The sequence below is a fragment of the Pelodiscus sinensis genome, chromosome 6 (assembly GCF_052426305.1).
Source record: "Pelodiscus sinensis isolate ZL-2025 chromosome 6, ASM5242630v1, whole genome shotgun sequence".
Lineage (NCBI taxonomy): Eukaryota > Metazoa > Chordata > Testudines > Trionychidae > Pelodiscus > Pelodiscus sinensis.
In genome coordinates this window covers 34,677,713-34,699,012 of record NC_143057.1, presented here as the reverse complement: position 1 = coordinate 34,699,012, position 21,300 = coordinate 34,677,713, and the positions used below count along the sequence as shown (strand labels likewise).

At 39.3% G+C, this 21,300-nt stretch overlaps 1 protein-coding gene across 5 annotated transcripts in view; it reads left to right on the top strand.

Annotated features, from left to right (window-relative positions):
- CEMIP2 (cell migration inducing hyaluronidase 2) overlaps positions 1-16,601 on the top strand; it is an 87,033-nt gene extending 70,432 nt beyond the window's left edge. For all 5 annotated transcript variants that reach the window (XM_075931705.2, XM_006137830.5, XM_006137832.5 and 2 more), the window contains exons 16-24: positions 3,083-3,260; positions 6,281-6,496; positions 7,208-7,416; positions 8,489-8,671; positions 9,923-10,142; positions 13,320-13,418; positions 14,505-14,653; positions 15,569-15,672; positions 16,041-16,601. In XM_075931705.2, the coding sequence (XP_075787820.2) occupies positions 3,083-3,260; positions 6,281-6,496; positions 7,208-7,416; positions 8,489-8,671; positions 9,923-10,142; positions 13,320-13,418; positions 14,505-14,653; positions 15,569-15,672; positions 16,041-16,237 (1,555 nt within the window). In that variant the 3' untranslated portion in view covers positions 16,238-16,601. The remainder of the gene's footprint in view (positions 1-3,082; positions 3,261-6,280; positions 6,497-7,207; positions 7,417-8,488; positions 8,672-9,922; positions 10,143-13,319; positions 13,419-14,504; positions 14,654-15,568; positions 15,673-16,040) is intronic.
- The last annotated feature ends 4,699 nt before the right edge of the window (positions 16,602-21,300 follow it).

Below are 21,300 nucleotides of genomic sequence, written 5' to 3'. Positions count from 1 at the left end.
AAAGATGCTTTTTCCAAAATTTACTTTTTCTGTCTGATTGACAATAGCATTAAAAATTTAGAACTAGCATTACATTGCACGGAGTAACAACACCCCCAAGATTAAACATGGCTACTGGTGAGCCTGAGTAGTTTGGAGACTTGATGACAGAACTCTACCACCTTCTGTTTCTGGGCTGGCAGCTTGAATCCAGCCAAGAATAATAATGACTAAAGGCTGTTTAGTCTGATCTGATGGCAGCTTATGTCAAATTAGTCTGAACATCTCTGTTCTGTTTCCAGTGAACAGATGTTCTCATCTCCAAAGCTATTACCATAGTTGGTGCTCATTTGTACCTTCGTTGACCTTCTGTAATGTCTCAGATGTAGGAATGGTCCTTCCAGTGGCACAGTTAGGCACATCAATGTAACACGGGGGGAAATCTTACACTGATGTTGCCCAGTGTTTGGTGAATAAGAGCAGTCGGTTTCCTGGGCAGTCAGGTTTCCTGGGCAGTCAGTTTAGAAGTGTCACAGTTTAAGGCAACTGCACCTATATTCTCCCTCTATGACCTTTCATGGCACCCACTTGGAGGCCTCCAGCTCCTCAGCTGTCTCCTCCTGGATAGAGACCTACTACTTTCCAAGCTGAACAGTTCCTTGTCTTCACTGTTATTCCCAGCAAAAGCGTGTCTGCATAAGCAGGCCTGCTTGCTTTATTACCAGAGACTACTAGCTCCAGAAAGAACAGACAGTTCTTTCTAAGTAAGCATATTTTCTTCTTAAGGTAAAAGCCAAGAACTTTAAAAATAACCAAAATTGTACACGCATGGTAACCAGGTTCAGAGGTCACCCCAACTCTGACCTAGGCTCTGGCACATGATTAATTCTTCAAAACCCACCCAGGGGTCTCCCTGTGGTTTCAAGTTCATGATGTTCGTTGTTCAGGTCTTAGTGCCTTGGTTAGCCAAGGTCCTTCCAATCATTCCCTAAAGATTGTCACCCTCTGTAGACCAAAGATTTTGTCCATTTGATGGGTCCAGTACCAAGCCTATGAGTTAGTTTAATGTTCTTTACCAATAGGCTTTCCTATCTCTGTGGTCTCTAGACAATTATATGTACTTTTAAAGAGGCCATAAATAGGTAATCAGCCGGCCACTGGGTCCCCTCTCTTAGGATGAAGCTTCAAAGGACTGGTAACTGGAGGGTTACATTAACATACGCCCTTCTTATGAGTGCATGCAACCTCACAATAACTCAAAAGCAATTATATTTTTAATACAATGGAGCCCAAAAGTATTAAAGTTAATTCAATTTGGTTTGTCCAGCATATTTCAGAAAACTGCCAGCTGTTAGGAACAGTACTATACAAGTTTCTTTCTACCTAGTCCAAAATAAACCATCAGCACAAAACAAATTGTGGGGTGATTTACTGTGTGAAAACTGTGTTATAATTTGCCTGCAAACAGTAATGGGGTTTAAAAAAAAAACTGGGAGTCCTTTACTAATAGGCTTTGTCTACACTGCCAGTTTTGCAGCAGAAAATACACTAATGAGGAACTCATTAGCATGAGTCACGACATCATTAGCATATTTTCTGCAGTGTAGCCACTTCCGTTTTGCACAAAAAACCCTTTTGCGCAAGATCCTTATGCCTCCTGGAGAGTCCCTCATTAGCACATTTTCTGATGCAAAACTGGCAGTGTAGACACAGCCATAGTGATTATGACAGTTTTTCATTTATTAGTTTGGGTAAAAGCATTTTGATATGTACATTGTGGGGTTTTTTCTTCTCTTTCCTTTTTGAATCTCTCATTTTATGGGAGGCAAAAGATCTCAAATGGAGAGATCCACCTTTTTAAAAGAGTATGTGGCATAGGCTGTACTTGCTGTTGCCATTGATTACCAGCCTTTTAATTGCTATTGCTTATCTAAAAAATTGTGAAACTTCATAGTGAAATGTTAGTGACAAGAAAATAGAATACAAAAATTAAAACTCTTCCTATGGCATATTATCAGTTGATTTTGCTATGCTTTTAAGTAACTAATTGAATTGCGTCTTCAAATGCATGTTTCTATATGCAGTATCATGAATTGTAACGCTTAGGCATTACAAGAGCAGTAAGTCCAATGGGGTTTGAAACAATTGGGAAGGGGGGAAATGAGTCTGTCTGGGGGGATTTTGAGTGGCTTGCTTGTGTATCCAGTGCCGTTACCCTCTCTGTGTCAGACAACTTCCACTTCCTCAGAGCTTGTCTTGGGAGACTTACACACTCACTGCCAGATGGCACCCTTTGCCTCACTTAAGAAAGGAACAGATATAAGGCAGATCGTGCACTAGGTAGTTCTGTGCCACTGAGCCAATTGATGGGGAGAAGTTGAGATGGTCCGGAAGCCTAAAGCCTTCGTGCCAACTGCTGATAGATACACCAGTGCCATTGGATTGCTGTCTGCCCAAGTGTGTTGGACTCTGAATTGGGCATTTCTGGCACAGGGGTCTCATTGCATCCTAAAAGGGGGTAGGCGAAGGGGACGATTTGGGTGGGTTCCAGGCATCTTGGGTCCCTTTGCTAGTTTTAGAATATGGGATCTTACCCGTAAGTTAATAGTGGAGGCAAGACCATTTGTATAGTGTCCCACTTTACAAATCATTGTCTTAGCCCCAGGGACGCAAACAAGCGATTAATTAGGTAACTGTGTAACCGGTTAAAAATCTTAGTGGTTACATAGTTACACACTGCAGACTCCTGGGAGTGGAGCTAGTGTGTGCCAGAAGCTGGCTTTGAAGCCAGCTCCTGGTGCATACTGGCTCCTGCCTGCTGCCCCACTCCGATGAAACCAGCTGCCACCCAGTGATATAGAGACAGAAGTGCGGGGCAGCCAACTCCCCAGGAGTGGGGCCAGGAGCCAGCATGTAACTATTACGGTAATATGAGCTTATGCTTATCGGTGAACCATTTAAAATGGTTACACCCCTACTTAGCGCTACATTCTGAATGCTTTTGAATGAAGGGAAGGATTTCTTCTCTGGGATATTGAACCAAGACTTCTGACAGGTGGTCCATGCATATATGTGTGTGTATTAAACATACTGTTTTTAACAGGACGTTTCCAATCAGAGGTTTTCAGATTTATGATGGACCCATTCATCTTACTAAATGCACATTCAAAAACTTCGTGCCAACTGCTGATAGATACACCAGTGCCATTGGATTCCTATTGAAAAACCCTTGGCAGATAACACCGAAAAACAACATTTCACTCGTTAAGTTTGATGCACATGTAAGTTTATTGCAAAATTAATTTTCATTAACGGAGGTAGAAAAAAGGAGATTTCATGAAATAGGATGAATTCTGTGTCCAGTGTCCTGTCCCAAGTGTGCTCGGGCCCCACTCCTGAGGAGTCCCCTGCCACTCCCTGCTGCCAGGCAGGGGCTGATCTGACAGGGGAGGCAGTTAAAAAACCAGTTCCCTTCATGGACTGGCTGCCTGTCGCTCCATGCTGCTGCCTCTGATACAGAGGCAGCAGCACAGGGTGATAGTAGCCTCTGTCTGGGGTGGGTCTGAGCTCCTAGATCTGACATGAGGCAGAACTGAGCTGGGCTGCCTGCCTGCCTGGTTCCTAATACACTTTAAATACACAGTCACGGCAGGGGTAGGTGCCGGACCTGGTGCAAGCCAGGACTGAGCTGGGCTGCTGGCCAGCCTGCTAAAAAACTTAACTGGCAAGTGGGATTGGGGGAGGAGGGAGGGAAATGTGCGTAGTCTATAGCATTAACTGATAAGCTCTTGCTTATTGGTTAATTGACTATACTGTTACATCCCAAGGCTGCTACAACAGGCTCCAGAAACATTGAAGAGGTTGGCAAATGAGGAGAGATTAAGCAACTTGTAGGGGACCAGCTTCTCCTGCCTTGGCTTACAGATATTCATTTAGCCTTTTGAGGGTTGAAAACCATTCTTTCCTACATAGTCACATGCCTTTGAACTTCCTGATTTCAGCCAGAAATTATTATACTAAAATCTCATTACAAGAACAGAACTTCTCATTTCTGACCTACCAGGAAATACAAGAAATCAGTGAGCCTGAGTGTGTGAGATTTTCAGCCCAACGAATTTCCATTCCAAACTTAAATTCAGAGCAGAGCTTTCAAACTATTTTTGAAATGTTCATGTAATTAATTTAGAGTAACCTATTTTCTGTAGCAGGGGTGTAGAATTTTTTTTTTGGGGGGGGGGGGGGAAACAAAGGCCACAGACCTGTAGTTGAAGGAGAAACATGCATAAGCAAGAAGCAATAACAAATCCTCACTGATGTGGCCCTTGACTGATAAGCAGGAAAACAAAAAAGGAGACTCGCCTCACTCCTGCAACTCGGGGATCCAGAGTTTCCCTTGCACTCTAGCCTTGGGTAGGAGGGGGCCAAGGCTAAGGGCTTTCTTCCAAGGCCAGATTAACTCTTTTGGGGGCCACTAGGCTCTGGCGTGGGGTCAAAAATGAGAGATTCAGTATAGGAGGGAGCATCTAGGGAGTGGGCTTGAGGTGGAACTGCAGGGTCAGGATGAGTGTTACGGTGCAGAAGAAGGCTGCGGGGAGGGCGGGGGGAGGATCTGGGCAGGAGGTAGGGTACAAGATTGCATTGGAGATGTGGGGTCTGAGTGACGTTTGGCAGGACGGAGGGTGCAGGGGCGGGGTCTGGGTGGCAAGTAGGATGCAGGCGTGGTTGGGGGTGTGGGAGGCAGGGCAAAAGGGGAGTGCTTGAATGGAAGGGGAGGGAGCCCAGTATCAGGGTGCCTATCTGGCACAGTTCCAGGGGGGAGTCCTGGCCAATGGGAGTGACGGGGGTAGAGCCTGAAAACCAGCACAGGGGACAGAGCTTCCCTGCACTGCCATTCCTGGCACAGAACCCGCAGGACTGATGTGGCCTGCAGCTTGCCTCCTTGGTGCACCCCATGCATGGCTGGTATACCTGCCCCAGCTCATCCTGCTGCCTATCTTTATGTGCCGGAACTGGCCTGTGGGCCATAGGTTCTTCATTCCTGCTCTATAGCCAATTGAATTTACAAATATATTATCTTAATGTGGAAACTTTTTTTTTTTTTTAATTTTGCTTTTTTGGTTACTCCGGTTACAAGAGCTACTTAAATCACTAAATTCTAATATAGAATCATGAGGCTTTTCATAGTAAAGGTATTAGGCTGTGTAGTTGCTGACAGAACTGTATAGAGAAACATGAAAGCAAAGACCAGTGCTTCCCACCCCGAGGCAGGCAGTTATGTCAAAGAAAACACATTGCCTGAAGTTTCATAGTATAAACCTTTTTATTTATTTTTAAATAGTCGCTGGCTGAATGTTAAAGCAGTGTTTTTTCAGAATAAGAACAAGAGCAAGTTATACCCAGCGATCACTGACATAAGTGAGTTGTGCCTCCCCTGAGGAAAAGACTTTATTTCCTCTAAGAAAAATATTTTTTTAAAAGATATTTGTTAAGATGAAATAAAGCTGCTGTAATCTTGAATGAATAAGATCTATTAGCCTGTGTAATACCTTTTGACACAGAAGCCCTGTATCCTGTGAAATTAGACTGCACGATGCATCAGTAAACATATTGCACGGCAGGGAGATGGATTATATCATCTAGGAGGCTTTTCCATCTCAGAAGTCAGTGAAAGAAACAAGGGTTTGGACACCTTGGACCCCATAATTCCTAGCTTCTGCTGAAGCTAGAAGTTTCAACTCCACTGTCAATTTGCACTGTGGCAGCCCAGGGTTGGATTTGTCCTGATAGTAATTTTGGCTGTTCATAAAACATAAATAAAAAATTACTGTTCCAATAGCAGTTTCTGTTAAGCTAAAGCTCAGTTATGGAAATAGGGAATAGATCAAAAATCAGACTTCAGTTCAGGTAATTAGTGCTTGCTTTTAGCTCAAAGAGAAGTAATTGTGGGTTGGTAATGATAATACCTGGACAAGATTCTTTAAAACCTGAGAGGACAGAAATACTGAATTTGTAGTCATAAATATTAACACAAAATTCTGAAACATCTAGTGATTTAAACTTTCCACTAAAACTTCATGAATTAAATGAACACTGTGCGTGCTATAAAATGCAATTGTTTTGCAAGTTTTTTGTCCTTGTTCGAACAATTTTTTTCTTTTCATAAACCATATCTGACGCCTCATTGTTTTTGTATACATACAGACACACTGATAAACATTTCTAACTTCTACATGGACTACTGAACTCAGTGGCTTTATGAGAGAGACTTAACAGGAATGTTTCACTTATCTTTTATGGTCAGGTTTCTCTGAAAGTCTTCTTTGGTAAACCTGGTCCCTGGTTTGAAGACAGTGAGATGGATGGCGACAAGAACTCAGTATTCCATGACGTAGATGGTTCTGTGACTGAATACAAGGACACTTATGTTGGCAGAATGGATAATTTCCTGATCCAACATCCAAAATGCATTAATGTGTCACAGTGGAATGGTGTGATCTGCAGTGGGACTTTTGCACAGGTTGGAACGGTTTCAGTTCTTTGTGTAGTCTGTATTTTATATATATTGACATGATTTGAAGAAAAACACATTAAAACCATGAAATGGCGTTCCTCTTTATTTTATGCTTGCTGTGTCTTCTGAACAGCTTGCTGTTGAGGGATGGGATGGGATTCTAATAGCATAAGTAATAAAGCAAATCTTTATGCAGTGCATTGACTTGCCCTTTTCTATACACTGCAATCCTGTTGACCAAAACATTTAAGTATAGGGACTTTCTTACTCTTATAATTCTGTTTTGGTAATAACATTAAAATATGAAATAGAGTTTTCTAAATACAACCCCTTTTGCTGAGATCTATTTCTAAACTGTCATAGATGACGCGGGTGACCTTATATAAATTACTGAATCTCTCTGTACTTCTGTTCCCTATCTCTAAAATGGGGGAAACTGTCTCCCTTGTCTATTTAGATTGCAAACCCTACAGTACAGCAGCTGTTTTTAATCGTGTGCGCAGTGCCATGCTCCTTGGGGCCACCAGGCATAGCATCTAATGTTCTTCTAGTGGTTCCTTTTTATGTGCATTTTACCCTGTATATAATTGTTTCTAGTGAAACTGATCAAAATTTGTCAGATTACTTCAAATCTCTCCTCTTTTTTTCTGTCTATTGCTGTCTTTATTTTATTTATTTAATTAATTAATTATTTTTATTTTTTATTTTTTTTAACAGGTATACATCCGAACAATGAACCCACAGAATCTTACTATGACCATGATACGAGATGAATACCCATCTAGGCCCATGGCACTCCGAGGTATTAACCAGAGAGCTGCTTTTCAACAATACCAGCCTGTAATAATGCTTCAGAAGGGCTATACGATACATTGGAATGGACAAGCTCCCCAAACCACTTTTCTTTATCTCATTAACTTTAACAGGTATGTTTCCTCTGCTTGTTGCCTTTGATTAAAAAAAAAAACACTTGAATACAGTGTTGTAAAAATAGCTATCCATTCAAAATTACAACCATGAGTAAGAATGGAATTTGATATATCTGATATAGCAAATATTGAGACCTAAGTCAAAAGCTGTATAGAGCTATACATAAAATGCTGTAAAGAAGCATTTAAAGAAAAGCCCTATTGCTTTATTAGTGTGTGAAAGTGTGCAGAGTAGAACTATAAATAGTTTGACTTGTCACTGTTCTTGTTAAGAGTCACCCACATAAGATGCAGTGTGTCAAATTGGAAAATAAAAATTTATATCCAAAGCAGGGTGGATTGATTTAAAATCAAAGTGACCAATCACTGACATTTTCATCATGATTTAAATCAGTGATCAGGAAATCTTGATTTAAATAATTGATTTTAACACTTTGCATTTGTACTTTTCTAAAAAAAAAAAAAAGTATTTGTTTTCATTGATAATCATTAAAGCATGTTGATTTGCAATTAAATATACCTTGACACTGAATTTGGTACAGCTTTCTTCTAAACAGGACGATACTCCGTTTAGGTGGATATGTTTAACTTTTCAACTGGATGATTTTTTTTTTCCACTTGAAATACATGTCAGTCTCAGTTTTGGAGGGAAATTGAAATTCAGTTAATGAACAAGAATAATTTTTTTTATTAACTAGAACTACCTTGCGTGTGCTGGCTCCAGAAGAAGAAAAGTATTTCAAAACATGTTTTTCATTTAAAACTAACTGATTTATTAAACTGAGGAAGTATTATCTGTAGATCAACAATGTCCTTCAAGATTTTAGAACTACTGGACCTCCTCTCACATCCATTTTTTTAATTAATAGATTGAAAAAGAAAATTAGCTTTTCTGCTTTTTAATCTCCTGACTGGTGTATTAACTTTGAATGAATTAGTTATTGAACTGAAATGGTTGTTGAATGAACTGAAATGAGAATATTCTCTCTGCTACTCTGTTTCCACTATAACAAAAACACGAAACTTGTTCAAAGTGAATTATAACAATTTTGTTTCACTATGTTTTCAGGAATGACTGGATTCGGGTAGGACTCTGCTATCCATCAAGCACAACTTTTCAAGTAACATTTGATGTCTTTCAAAGGCAGACATCTGCTTTCTCTAGTCCAGTGGAGTATACATCAGTAACGTCGATGGGGGAGCTGGAGAAAAATCGATCAGCGGAGAAGTTTTATTTTGACAACAGCACTGGGTAAATTTATATAGATTGATAATAAAAGGACACATTATTTAATAGTAAAATTGCAAGTTCAATAGTGTTAAGAATTGGCTGTCATGGCTGCTTTAGAAGGGAAGTCTTGTGGAGAAATGCTAAGCATGTCATTGTGGATATTTGCAAGAGGAATCTATATAACTTGTAATTATAAAAGTAGTGGCCATCAAAATCAGCACTTGTAAGCAGACACCACAGCTACCACAGTTATTTCCTGTCCTAAATATGGGGAAAACAGTGGCATCTCAAATACCACAGAGAGGTACCTTTGTTAATTTAGTATGGCTCAAGTGTAAATGTTTGTCCTTCCTCTATTAAACAGAGTTTAAGAAAATTCCTGTTTGTCCAGAAGGAATTAGGCCTATTTTCTTAAACTATTGAGTAACTTTTTAAAAGCGACTTGAGCATTTAGGCTTGTCACTTTAGAAAATGGGACTTTGGCTCTTAAGTCACGTAAGCACTTCTGTGAATGTTACCACAGGATTAAAGCTTACTTAGAAAAAACTACTTATATTTTGTTTTTGTTTTATATTGGTATAAAATTGGGGGAGGGGGACATTTATTAACTAGTTTGCTACACAGGTATATATAAACAGGTGTATGTGGTCTTTGATACCATTTAAGTAACATTTAGATTTTCTTTTCTCATCTAGAAAGCACAGTGACAAGTAGATACAGAAAAGCTTGCTAGAGCTTATAAGTATAACAATATTCCCGTCAGGATGTGTATGTTGGGCTTTATGCACACACATGAACAATGAAGATCTCTATTTTCCAAATTACACCAACATATTTTTGTACAATAAGATCACTGTTGTTTTGTCCAGTTAATGTCTGATATGTTGATTGCCAAATAACAAATGTTCACTGATAATATACCAAGATGTGTGGTGTGAAAGTTACTGTTGAGGAGGAGGTGGATGCTGGTTTACAGTAGCTAGATACTTTTTTCTCTCTGATTAAATAAATCCTCTTGTGATGACTTCTTAAACTATAGGAGAGTTCTAATATATATCACTCAAGATGTCCCTATTATGGTAGTTATTACAGAACATTTACATAGTACTGTACGTTTAGAAAACAAAAACATTTAACCATTCCCCTGTTCCTGAAAAGCTTGCAGTCAAAAGTCTCTCCTGAGTTCACTAATCTGTACATTTGAGAAAATTTTGATGTAAAGTCTGTATTTATCAGCTAGTCTTCTAATTTCTTGTATTATTTTATCTTTAGATTGCTGTTTGTATATCTTCGAGCCAAATATAATAGGGATGGTCACAGTTACTGTTCATCTCAGGGATGCGAAAGGGTCAAGATTCAGGCCACTGTTCAATCAAAAGAGATCAGTAACTGCATGACAAAAGCTTATCCAAAGTACTACCGAGCACCAGCTGTTCTACAGCCAATGCCAGCCAGAACTACTGCACAGTGCAAAAATTGTGGCACAACTCAGGTAAAATATATTCATAAACATGGATGTAAATTACCATTAAATCTTGCCTTCCATGTAATGACCTTAAATGATACTATTGTGTGTCGATTGCAAACTGTATAAAGGGCAAGTCGGTTCAGATTTAATAAAAAATTTAAATTGTTTTTAAAAATAAAAGCCTTTATAAAAAATCTGAATATTAGTCTATTTCAAAGGCCTCTGGGCATTCTCAGTGGTTTTGGTGCCTCTGGCCTGGGACTATGCAACTGTAAATGATAGGGCCATTGCTGCTGGGGAGCGTGGGAGTGTGTGTTCTCATGCTTAGATGACATAATTGGCTCTGTGTATAGGAGAGAGCATGTACTCTCACACCTGACTACTTCAGTTCCTTCACTGCCACAGAGAGCTAAATTGAATTGCCTCTTGTGTCTGTGAGCTAATTAGCGTAATGCCGTCTAGTTTCTGAGAGTAGTTGGGACTTGCTTTGTGTATCTCCAATGTTGTGTCATACCATAGATCCTGTAGACGATTCCAAAAGTATGACTCCTCTTCAGCCATTTTTCCGTAGAGGGATGTACATGCTTGATGCCTCATGTTGCTAGGAGAAGCTCATTTGGTTCCAGTGCAAAATTAACCATGCCTTCTTCACTCTGCACATGAGGAAGGACAGGCACAAAGTGAAAAGACCTGGGATTTATTTTTAGCCTTTAACCACACTGTCCTAGCACTCCGTCAGAGGTTTCCAGGTCCTCTTCTTTGTACATGTCTTCTGTAAAGAGGCATGAGACACACGCTGCCATTCAAGCTTTGGTGCCACTCTTGAATCAAACCTAAGAATGACCTCCTTAAGGCACATGTTTGCTGGGCCTGGACCTCTCATATGACACTGTCTGGCACCGCAGCCCCCATCAAAATAGCTTTTGAGCTGCTGTCAGCAACCAAAATTAACTTAGTGTTCTAGTCAGCACTGATCAACTTTGAGGAGTCAGGCTTCCAAATTCTCTCGTGTCCCTGTTTCAGGGAAGACAGAAAAGTAGCAGCATTCTTATCTGCCAAGTGGGGCATTGTTCTCCTTTTCCAACAACATGTTACTTTTGAAGAGTCCTTACCAGTCTCAGTTCTTCCTCTGGCAAGCACCTTCTTCCATTTGAGACTCTGGTGCCAAGTGACCATAACATACTGCTATTGCACATACCTCTGACAGTCAATGTCTCCTCTCATGTCTGGGGGGCTTCAGTTAAAGCTTTTGGCTATGCCTCTGCTGCTAAGATGTAAAGCTTAAAGAACACACATCTCTCCCTGACCTCACCACCCATACCTAAAAGAGCTAGTTGTATGCATTCTGTACAACAACAACAACAAAAACTGAGGATCCTCCAATGGTAATGCCTCTTGGCTAATCCAAAGCTGGTCTCGATAGCCGAGGAGCTCTGCAAAAGTAACAGTGCTGACTGCTTCCTCAGATAATGAGATGTATAAACTGAAAACTGTTAGAGTAAAAGACTATTATTCTGCCTTTTTTTTTTTTTTTTTTAAACCAAGGGGCTTCCAAGTGCTAAATTACTTATCTGCCCTACCCAGATTGTGTGGTATTCAAGTATGTGACTCCTTACTAGAGACACAGAAAAATAACTAAGAGCTTGATCACTGAGGGCACAACACTAGTGAGACTAGAAAACCACTAAGAGCAGTTTAAGACCCTCTCAGACTCTGCTGCCAGAGCCATGGCCACTGGTATAGATCTATTTAGATAACCATGGCTTACATCATCAGGCCTTGCTCCAATTTCACCAAACCTCATTGAGTGAGGTCAGATCTTTCTAATGATAACACAGAAAAGACTCTGGAGAGAAGTAAGGTGACAAGAGTTACAGCCTGATTTCTAGGGCTTCCTATTGGTCAAATACGTCAGAGGAGCTGACCTTATGCTTGATTTCAGTACCTCAGACAGGCTCCTTCTATGAAGTAGCAGGGAAATGGGACATAACAAGAGGAAAAGGGACATAGTTAGAATGCTCCTAAAACTGAACGCTGTCTGTGGTTTCCTCACTTGGGGGCCATTAGTAGCTCTGCCTCTCTTCCTTTAACCTGTACCAGATGCAGTTTGGCCGTCGTAGAGGATCTGACCTGTAGTGTGGTGTTGCTTAATTTTCCATTGTTCCAGAAACATGCTGCCAAGAAAAGACTTTAAGAGCCTGGCTTCTCTACTTCTAATGTTCTCCCCACACCCCTTTTTTGGAGTAACTGTATTTCTTATTTTTCTTTACTTCTGTTTGGCAGGGAAATTGCATTTTCTTTCCAATTCAATAAAATGTTCATACTACTGTCATGTTTCATAACTCCAGTCTCTGTCCCTTGTGACAAAAACAGTTCATGAAAAATAAGTTCGTAACTTTTTCCACAATTTCTTTCCTGCCACTTAGACCTTTTTGTTCACCTTTCTCATTTCACTGCAGAGAGCCAGGTTTTGTTCTCTCGTGAATGTGATTCTTACAGTTAAGTCTGCTTTATGATGATATTTTGTAGCATCTACTTTATTCATTACTTCTGCATCTTTCAGTTTCCCATGTATTGTAGTGCAATTTCTTCCTCAGACTGTATCATCACTCCAAAAATGTTTGTTGTTAATAAGATTTTAAATGCTGCAATTTTTACTCAGGAAAAACTCCCATTGCTGTTAGTGGAAATATTGCTAGCATAAAGATTACAAGGTTAGAGCTACAGGCACCTTTTTGGTATCTTCAGTGCTATTTTGCTTCTTTCTTCCAACATCTGTATTACTTCATACTTTTGCTGTGTTGCCCAAGAGCAGAAGTGACTCAGAAACTGATGCCCAGTACAAGCATGGGGGCCGGACACCAAGAGATGCTGTAAGAATTAAGTGCCGTTGCTCATATTTGGATGCATTGATGTTTTGATTTTCATCCATACTAATACATTTATCTTGCAATAGCTCTCAAAATCTGTTAGGCAATTTTTTGCATATATAGTTCCCCCTTTCAGAAGACCTCTCAGTCTAAAACTATTTATGAACTTTGAAACTGTTGATTTGTTAACCTTTGTGTTCCCAACTCGCAGCCTAGCTTGTCTATCAGGCTAATTGATGACTAGTCTTTCAAATAAGACGTGCTGTTTAGAATTTCTGGGAAGTGGAAGTGGAGAGTGCAATCATATTAACATTTTATGTTTTATATCTAGACGGCTTTTACCAGTGATCCTCACAAAACCTACCTCCTTGTGCAGATTCATTCACTGAGCAAAGTAGAATTACAAAGTAGTCTTCAGTCTTTTATCTCTGTAAGTATTCTTATGGCCTACTCTTTAATTTGTTTTTTCTTTAGCAGTTAGAATTATGGCAATTGCACATTGGTTCAATCTTGTATCATGCTGAGCACCACTTTTGTGCTAAGCATCTTTCTTCTGAAGCCAGTGGAAATGGTGGGTACTCAGTACCATGTTGGTTAAATCCAAATCAGTGAAAGAAACCTTATACTAACAGATTATTACCTAGTAGTACCAGTCCTCCAACATTTTGTTCTGTTGAAGCCCTTCAAAACTGATTAGGAGAGAGAGGTTATTGTGGGTTTTTTTGCTTGCTTGTTTGTTTACACTCCTCCAACTCAGTAGTGATAGAAGTGGTGATGTAATGTTGTGTAAGACTTGGTCTGTTGCCATTTTTCCACTTGGGAACCAAGAGAGAATTGTATATGATGATGGAGGTGAGTATTTGCAGGCACTCTCAGTACCCCAAGGGTGAAATTTAAATTTATATTTGTCCTAGAGAGTAATGCATACATTGTACTGGTTAAATAGTAAAACTCTGAATTATTTAGGCAGAGACATACAGGCTATAACAGCATGTGTGTTTTGTAACGTAAGTTACAAGGAAGTTTGTCATGGATTTTATATGGCTTATTTTAAATAACAGTATTCACTAAGATGCCTGGTTAAGTATGGAACAACTTAATCAACTGTGAATGCTGCATGCTTTGCTTTTGTGCACAGCGGGATTGGTTGGGCCTCTAAATGGCACCATCTCAAAATCACAATGAGCTTTCCTTCATTCTTTGTGAAGAATGGTTGCTGCTGAGATAGGATTCATGTCCTTTAGAGTGATTGCAATGAAGTGAGAAAAAACTGGGGGGATTCTCAAGTTTTCCTGAGGAATAAAGAAGTCCAATAGCAGGATCTTTCTGGGGAGAGGACGGATGGAAAAATTACAGTTCTTCAGATTATTGGTTGTCAAAAAGGATGCGAATATGTCTATAAATCAAATTATGGTAAATAATTGTGGGCAACTGACAAGTGCAGAAGAATATTACTCTACTTGCAACATGCCATGAAAAAGCAGGCAATGATCTACCATGTCTTTTCTCATTTCAGGTCAATGGAAGTAAGTTTCCCTTCAAAGATGTGGGTGTATTAACACTAGTAGTTGATGCGTGTGTTGGCACGGTGACAGGAAAAAAGCTTTTTCTTCAAGCAAACATTAAAAGTATAGATGAATATTTAAAAACTGGAATTCCGCAAAGGTATATGCTATTGTAAACCTATCCAGTTATTTCTAAAATATATCATGAACTTGAACTGGAGTACAAAATACACAGGAGTGCTATATCATGATAGTTAAACCTTTGCCAGAGAACAGTATTTGTGGCTGACAATTATAGCTCACTTTTAACATTGATATGAAAACTTTTTTAGACTCAGGAAATAAGTAGAAGCACTCATATCTATTAAAGGGACAATTTTATTACATTTGAGAAAATGGACTGGGTAAACTTTGTTAAACACCTCGATTAAATCCCAAAAATATGCTTTCCTTTTCAAATGATTCATTTTAATTAAACATTGGATAATCAGTTTTTTTTATGGCTTATAGTGGTAGAAAGAAAAAGCCCCTGGGTCTTTTGAGGACACTGGGGTGTAAGAATTTGGACAAAAGTGCTTTAATGTTAATAAGTTGAAGATTTATTTATTTGTCATATATTGACAGTAAAGAGTCACTAAAACAGTTTTAATAAGGTGTCTTCATTGTTCAAACAGTGTTAGCATAAAGCTAACTTCACGAAATAGAAATTGCAATTTTAATTTAAAAGGTTTAAAAATTAATTCATTTTTTGCAGATTTTTTTTACTCTTGAAAGCATTATCAATTTACTTTTACCAGGTTTACCTTTGACAGATGTTCTGTAACCATCAATAGCTTTTCAATAACGTTTTTAATTTAAAATGTCACAATTGTTCACAATTTCATTTTCTAAAACAGTCTATTTTTCAGCCAAAAATGCGGGTTTTCTTTTTTTTTTTTTTTTTTTCAATTATTAGATCAACTCTATATGGTCATGCCCCAAATACAGTGGACTTAATCAGCAAACTAATATGCAAAGTATCAGTAATGGTAAATAGTTGCCTCATCTTACTACTTTTTTTTTTTTCTTGGTACAGGTCTATAGTTTTACTAAGCACAAGAGGTGATATACGAAATCTTAATATTTCGGAAGCCTTAATGTCCCTCGGAACAGCCAAACCAGCTCATCTTCAAAACAAGGGTTTGTTTAATTTTTTCATACAGTTTTAAAAAAAATTCCTTATGAGGAGTCAAATTCTTGTGGCATTGCAGGAGTTGTTTCCAGTTAAGATGATGTCAAACTATTTTGTAATCAAGAAGTTAGTGGAAAATTACTAATTGAGGTTTTAAAACTTGCAAAAGTGGTGGACTGATGGCTTTTAAAGTCAAAGTATTTGGCTGGGTTTGAGGATGGCTGCATTTAATATGTTATGAGGAAGTCTGGGATGGAGGGAAGGGAATTATTTTCCCTTCTGGTATCTTATGATGCCCATTTGCATGTAAATTGTATCTAAAACGAGTCTCATGTCTAACATCTGATTCTGTAACTTCTGAATTACTTTGTTGCAGGGAGCATAGCCTTTCTTGGCTTCAGAGGAAACTTTAAACCTTCCTGGGCTAAGCTGTTTACCAGTCCTGCTGGGCAGGGCCTAGGTCAGATAGAGAAGTTTATACCTTTACAAATGGAAGAGTATGGCTGCCCTAGACTGAACTCTAATAAACGGAAAGACTTGGAACTTTTAAAGCAAGCTTCAAGAGCACATTAGAGACGAAGATGTACTAAAGTGCTGGAAGAAAATGTGAACTAACTTATTTAATTTATGGCATTTAAAACTGTACTTTTATCCCAAGTAAACCATTTTACTGTTTGATAAGACACATGCCTATGTTGACCGCTTGAATGCCAATCTGTGCACCTTCTAGTTGTACAAAATGTTAAAGAATTTATTACTATTTGTATAGACAGATTTTTCAGAATTTTTTTTCTGATGTTTGTATTTACTGTAAACAGTTTCTTTTTGTTTTATACTTTTGTATCCTGGGAATTGAGGATGCTCAAAAAGATCAGCCTGGAGAAGTTTTGATAGTTTTTAGGGTCTTAAAAAAATAATTAAAATATCTGTTTCTTGATCAGTTTGAATTGGTTATTTTAACCCATCTTTATATTTCTTTTTTTTGCTTGTTTGTTTTACACACCAGCGCAGTTATGGGTAGGCTCAGCAGAAATCAGTTTTCTTGTAAACTCAAGATAACCTCTATTTTTAATCTCTTGTCTTGATTTTTTTCAATTTCTAGTTTTGTAAGGGGCTCTCTGGCTTGGGATAAGGGCTCTCTCTGGCTGCTGGGGATGCTCCAGTCTGGTTTGGGCAGAGCAGAAACTCCTGCCCAGAGCCATGAGGAGGAAGGTGGGCCATCTGCTGCAGGGGAGGCCACCCTGCTGTTGAAAGGTCCTGCCTGTGTTCAGGCTTTGCACTCCCTGCTGATGGCTGAGTGACCAGAGCTATGACAGAAGGGCTTGAGGGGCTTCCCTGTGCAGCTGGTGACGCAGGATTCCTGAAGGTGCCTGGGAGGTTGTGCTTGCCACCTGAATTTTTTTTTCTTGGGTCTTATGTGTCAGGTGAAATTGATGTTTATCGATGGCCTGTTTAGATCAAATCCTGACCAGCCCATACCCAGTTTTCCAGATATTAAAAGGAAAGTCCTTTTCCTCCACCACATGAGTACAAAGAGCCCTAACAATAGCAAGTTTTTCAGTTACATAAAAATGGCCGTACTGGGTCAGACCAAAGCTCCATCTAGCCCATTATCCTCACTTTCAACAGTGGCCAATGCCAGGTGCCCCAGAGGGAATGATGCATCATGTGATCCATCTCCTGTCACCCGTTTCTAGCCCTGATAAACTGAGGCTAGGGACATCACCTCTGCCCATCCTGGCGAATAGCCATTGATAGACCTAACCTCCCTGTTAAAGTCTTGTCCTTCATAACATCCTCTGACGGGAATGTTCTGTAGTTCAACTGCAGGGGAGGAGAAGAGCAAGGATTCCAGGACCCCATACAGGGGGCCTGTAGATTATGCATTTATATTTCACACATTTTTGGAACAAAGCTAAAGAGCAAATAACAAAACAATACACTTCCTTGTAAAACAGAATGTAATTCTTTACAATGTGATCACTTTTTGTAGTCAGTGTGACGCTCATTTATTACTCTAACATGGTCATCGAAGTTGAACAAAAGCTTCTGTGTTAATGATTTTTCCCCAAAGAAAAAATGAAGCAAATGAAATGGAGAGAATGCTGAGACAGCCTCCAGTAAAATCTCACTTTGTCAAGATTTAATTAAGTAAATGGACAATTTGGGCCCCACCCCCCCCAAACTCTAGGGTTAGGTCTAGACTGTAGGCTTCTTTCGGAAGAAGATTTTTCTGGAAGAGATCTTTCGAAAAAACTTCTTCCTAGAGAGAGCATCTACAAAGCAAAAGTGCATCCAAAAACCTATAATCAGGCTACTTCTTGACCTTTTGGATTGAATCTTTCTTAAAATAAACACGTGGATAGCAGCTCCCTTTGGTTAATATGCTAGGTTTGTTTGAGTCTTTTCAGTCTAGTCAACCCTTTGCAAACTGTAAGGAAACCACACTGAAGTATTGCAAGCAACCCATGCAGGTACGGATTTTAGGAGGTATTTAAACATGCACGTCAAAATCTGAGAACCCAACGACCAGTTTCCTAAAAGTAGAGGTAGAACTACATTGTACCCACAATTTGAAATACAACAATTAATGCAAATTAGTCTCCCTTCATCCTTCTTACCATTGATCTGATTATTATGAGTCTCCTTTTAAACATACTTAATATTTTGCATTTAAAATGAGTATCTTTGATATCAACCTATACATTGTCTTCCTGTAAAAAAAAAAAAAAAAAAAAAAAAAAAAATTATATATACAGGCTGTCTTGTGCCTTTCAAGGGAAAAATGCAGAGGAGCTGCATTACAGTTGGTTGTTACCTTACAAAGTATGCTACCTCAAAATGCTACCAATAAATCATTCCAGATCTAGTAAGCTTTCTTGTGCTTGTGTGTGTTCTGTTTAATCCAGGAAGGCATTTTACTAATTTGACAGGGTATAAGGCAATTTTATATCCAAAAACTTCAAGGCCATAAATGATGGGATATCTTCATTTTCTTTTTGGTTAAATACACTTCAGTAGTTATTTTGGCCTAAATTTCAAAACACTAATGCTACATCTACACTTGGAACTATCCCTAAATAGCTATCCTCATTAAAGCAGCCTGTTATTTTGAAATAGATTTCGAAATAATGGGTATGCTATTCTGGTGTCCCTGTCACCTTTGTTCCACGAGGTATTAAGGGAGGTTGCAGAATAGCGCTTTATTTCAAAATCACAGCATCAAATTTCAAAAGAAGCTATTTTGAAATTACCTCAAAATAAGCTACACAATTTGTGTAGCTTATTTTGAGATAAGGTTGTGTCTACACCCTTAACTGCTCAACTCAACTTATGATTTTACAAAATCAAAATAGCATGTCCCTGATAAGAGGAAGCCTCAAAATTAGTCCAAAGCAGGCTCTGTTAATGTGGATGTGCTACCTCGACTTAGAGCCCCAGGAAGCTCAGGGGAATAATTAGTTTGAATTGCTCTGGGGAGTAGTCATTTAGAAATAGCGGAACCAGAGCATCCACACTCCTGCTATTTCAAAATAACTATTTTGGAATTAGCATCATTCCCTGAGAAAATCAGGAGAACAGATTTCAAAATCAGTGGCCCCTTATTGTGAAATAGGCTTGGTAGTATGGATGTTCTGCTTATAAATTTGACCTAAGGGAGGTTATTCTAAAATAAAGACCAGGGTATGAGCTATTTTGAAATAGAATTCCTGACTCTCTCCTGTTGTGTAAATCACAAGACCTTTTACCTTGTGTAAGGGTGAAGTACATCGGAGTACAGTTGTACCATTTAGAATTGGTAGTGTTTTGTACCAATTCAGCATGATTATACAAGGCAGTGGCAAATCAGGTTGATAAAATTTACTCTGGAGTTTGTTTAGGGTATTTGTTTCAAGTGATACTTTTTAGTTATGGGTTCTATAATCCAAAATCCTGCCAAGGACCTTCCGGCTTTGTCTACATGGCAGGGTTTTTGCACAAAAAGCTTTTTGCAGAAAAGTGCATCCACACCTCAAAAGCACATTGCAAAAGCCATGTGCTTTTGTGCAAGAGAGCGTCCATACTGCATGGATGCTCTTGAGCAAGAAAGTTCTAATGGCTATTCTGTGAATGGCAATCAGAGTACCTGCACTTTTTCTGGTAGGTTCTTTTAGCACAGGGAACCCCTGCGGAGCGTCCGCACGCACCTTTTTGCTCAAGAACTTTTGCGCAAAAAGGAGTTATTTCTTGTAGAAAGAGGTATACCTATACCACAACGCCCTCTGTTCTGCCACTTTACTGTACATTTTCTTGTGCAAAAAACGCATTTGAGGTGTGGATGCTCCGAGGTTTTTGCACAAAAACCCTATTGTGTAGACATAGCCTCCAGGTAAAGGAATATATATCCTACTCTCCACACATGACTTCTTGTCATAAAATGCAATTCTCTCCCAGTGGCATCCAGAGTTTTTTTTTGAGGCACCTTCCCATCCTCTGCTGTTAGCTATCCCAGAGAGGCATAAGGATCTTGAGCAAAACGGAAGCGGCTACGCTTCTTTTTGCGCAAAAACCCCTTGCACAGAAAGAAATGGAAGAAAATATGCTAATGATGTCATGACTTATGCTAATGAGGCTCTCTAACACATTTTCTGCTGAAAAAACTTGTGTAGACATAGCCTAGATCAGGGGTTCTCAAACTTGTGATACCATGACCCCCCCTCTCCATTGCTACACCCAGCCTCTCAGTTGCTCGCGACCCCTCGGGGGGTTGGGACCCAGAGTTTTAGAAATGCTGGCCTAGATGATGGTTTCTGCAATGATATTGATGTCCAGGGTGCTATAAACCCAAGAGATAATCGTGGCTCACTCCCTTCCCTCATCCTCCGCTTCACCCTCATATCAGTTGGCATTAAGAGGCTCTTGGGTCACAGTATAGCTATGCTTGTTGACATCTGTGGTCTTCATTACTTAAAGACCTTTTAGTTTTTTCCTGTGGACTTCAGTCAATGTCCTAACAATACCTTTGAGAATGCCAATGCCTTTGGTGTTTCTAGGGTTTTTCTGGTCTTATGATCTAATTTCTTTTCCTTTTCCCACTGATGCTGTGGCAAGCAGATACACAGTAACAATCTCCAATATCACATTAGGCTATGTCTAGACTGTAGAGCTTTTCCAGGATACTGGCGGTTTCCCGGAAAAGCTCTGCCACATCCAAGGATCACGTCTGCTTTTTTGGAAGTTTCAAATAAGGGATGTTCTGAAAGAAGAGTTTTTTTCCAAATTTTGGAAAAGCCTCTTTTAGGAAAAAATGCAGAGAGATACACAAATTGCAGTTCTTAATTTGTGTATCTTTTTCCATCTTTTCTCAGCAGTGTAGATGTAGCCTTAGTTTGTTTTAATACCAGATGCAGGAGAGGGAATTATCAAAGCATGTAAACCAAACTCACTTAGCACTGTGATGACTATGGGCTTCATTAACCATCTTGGGCATTTCATAGTTATGTAACAATCTAACATGTTGGCAAAATTTTGTCTTTGACAAAACTGTTCTGTGTGATGGGGTCAGACTTGCAGACAGAATCCTTTTAGCCCATCTCACCTGTCTTCTGCCATGTAATACACTGTCCTTTGTTTAAACAGAAGCCCACAGCTTTTAT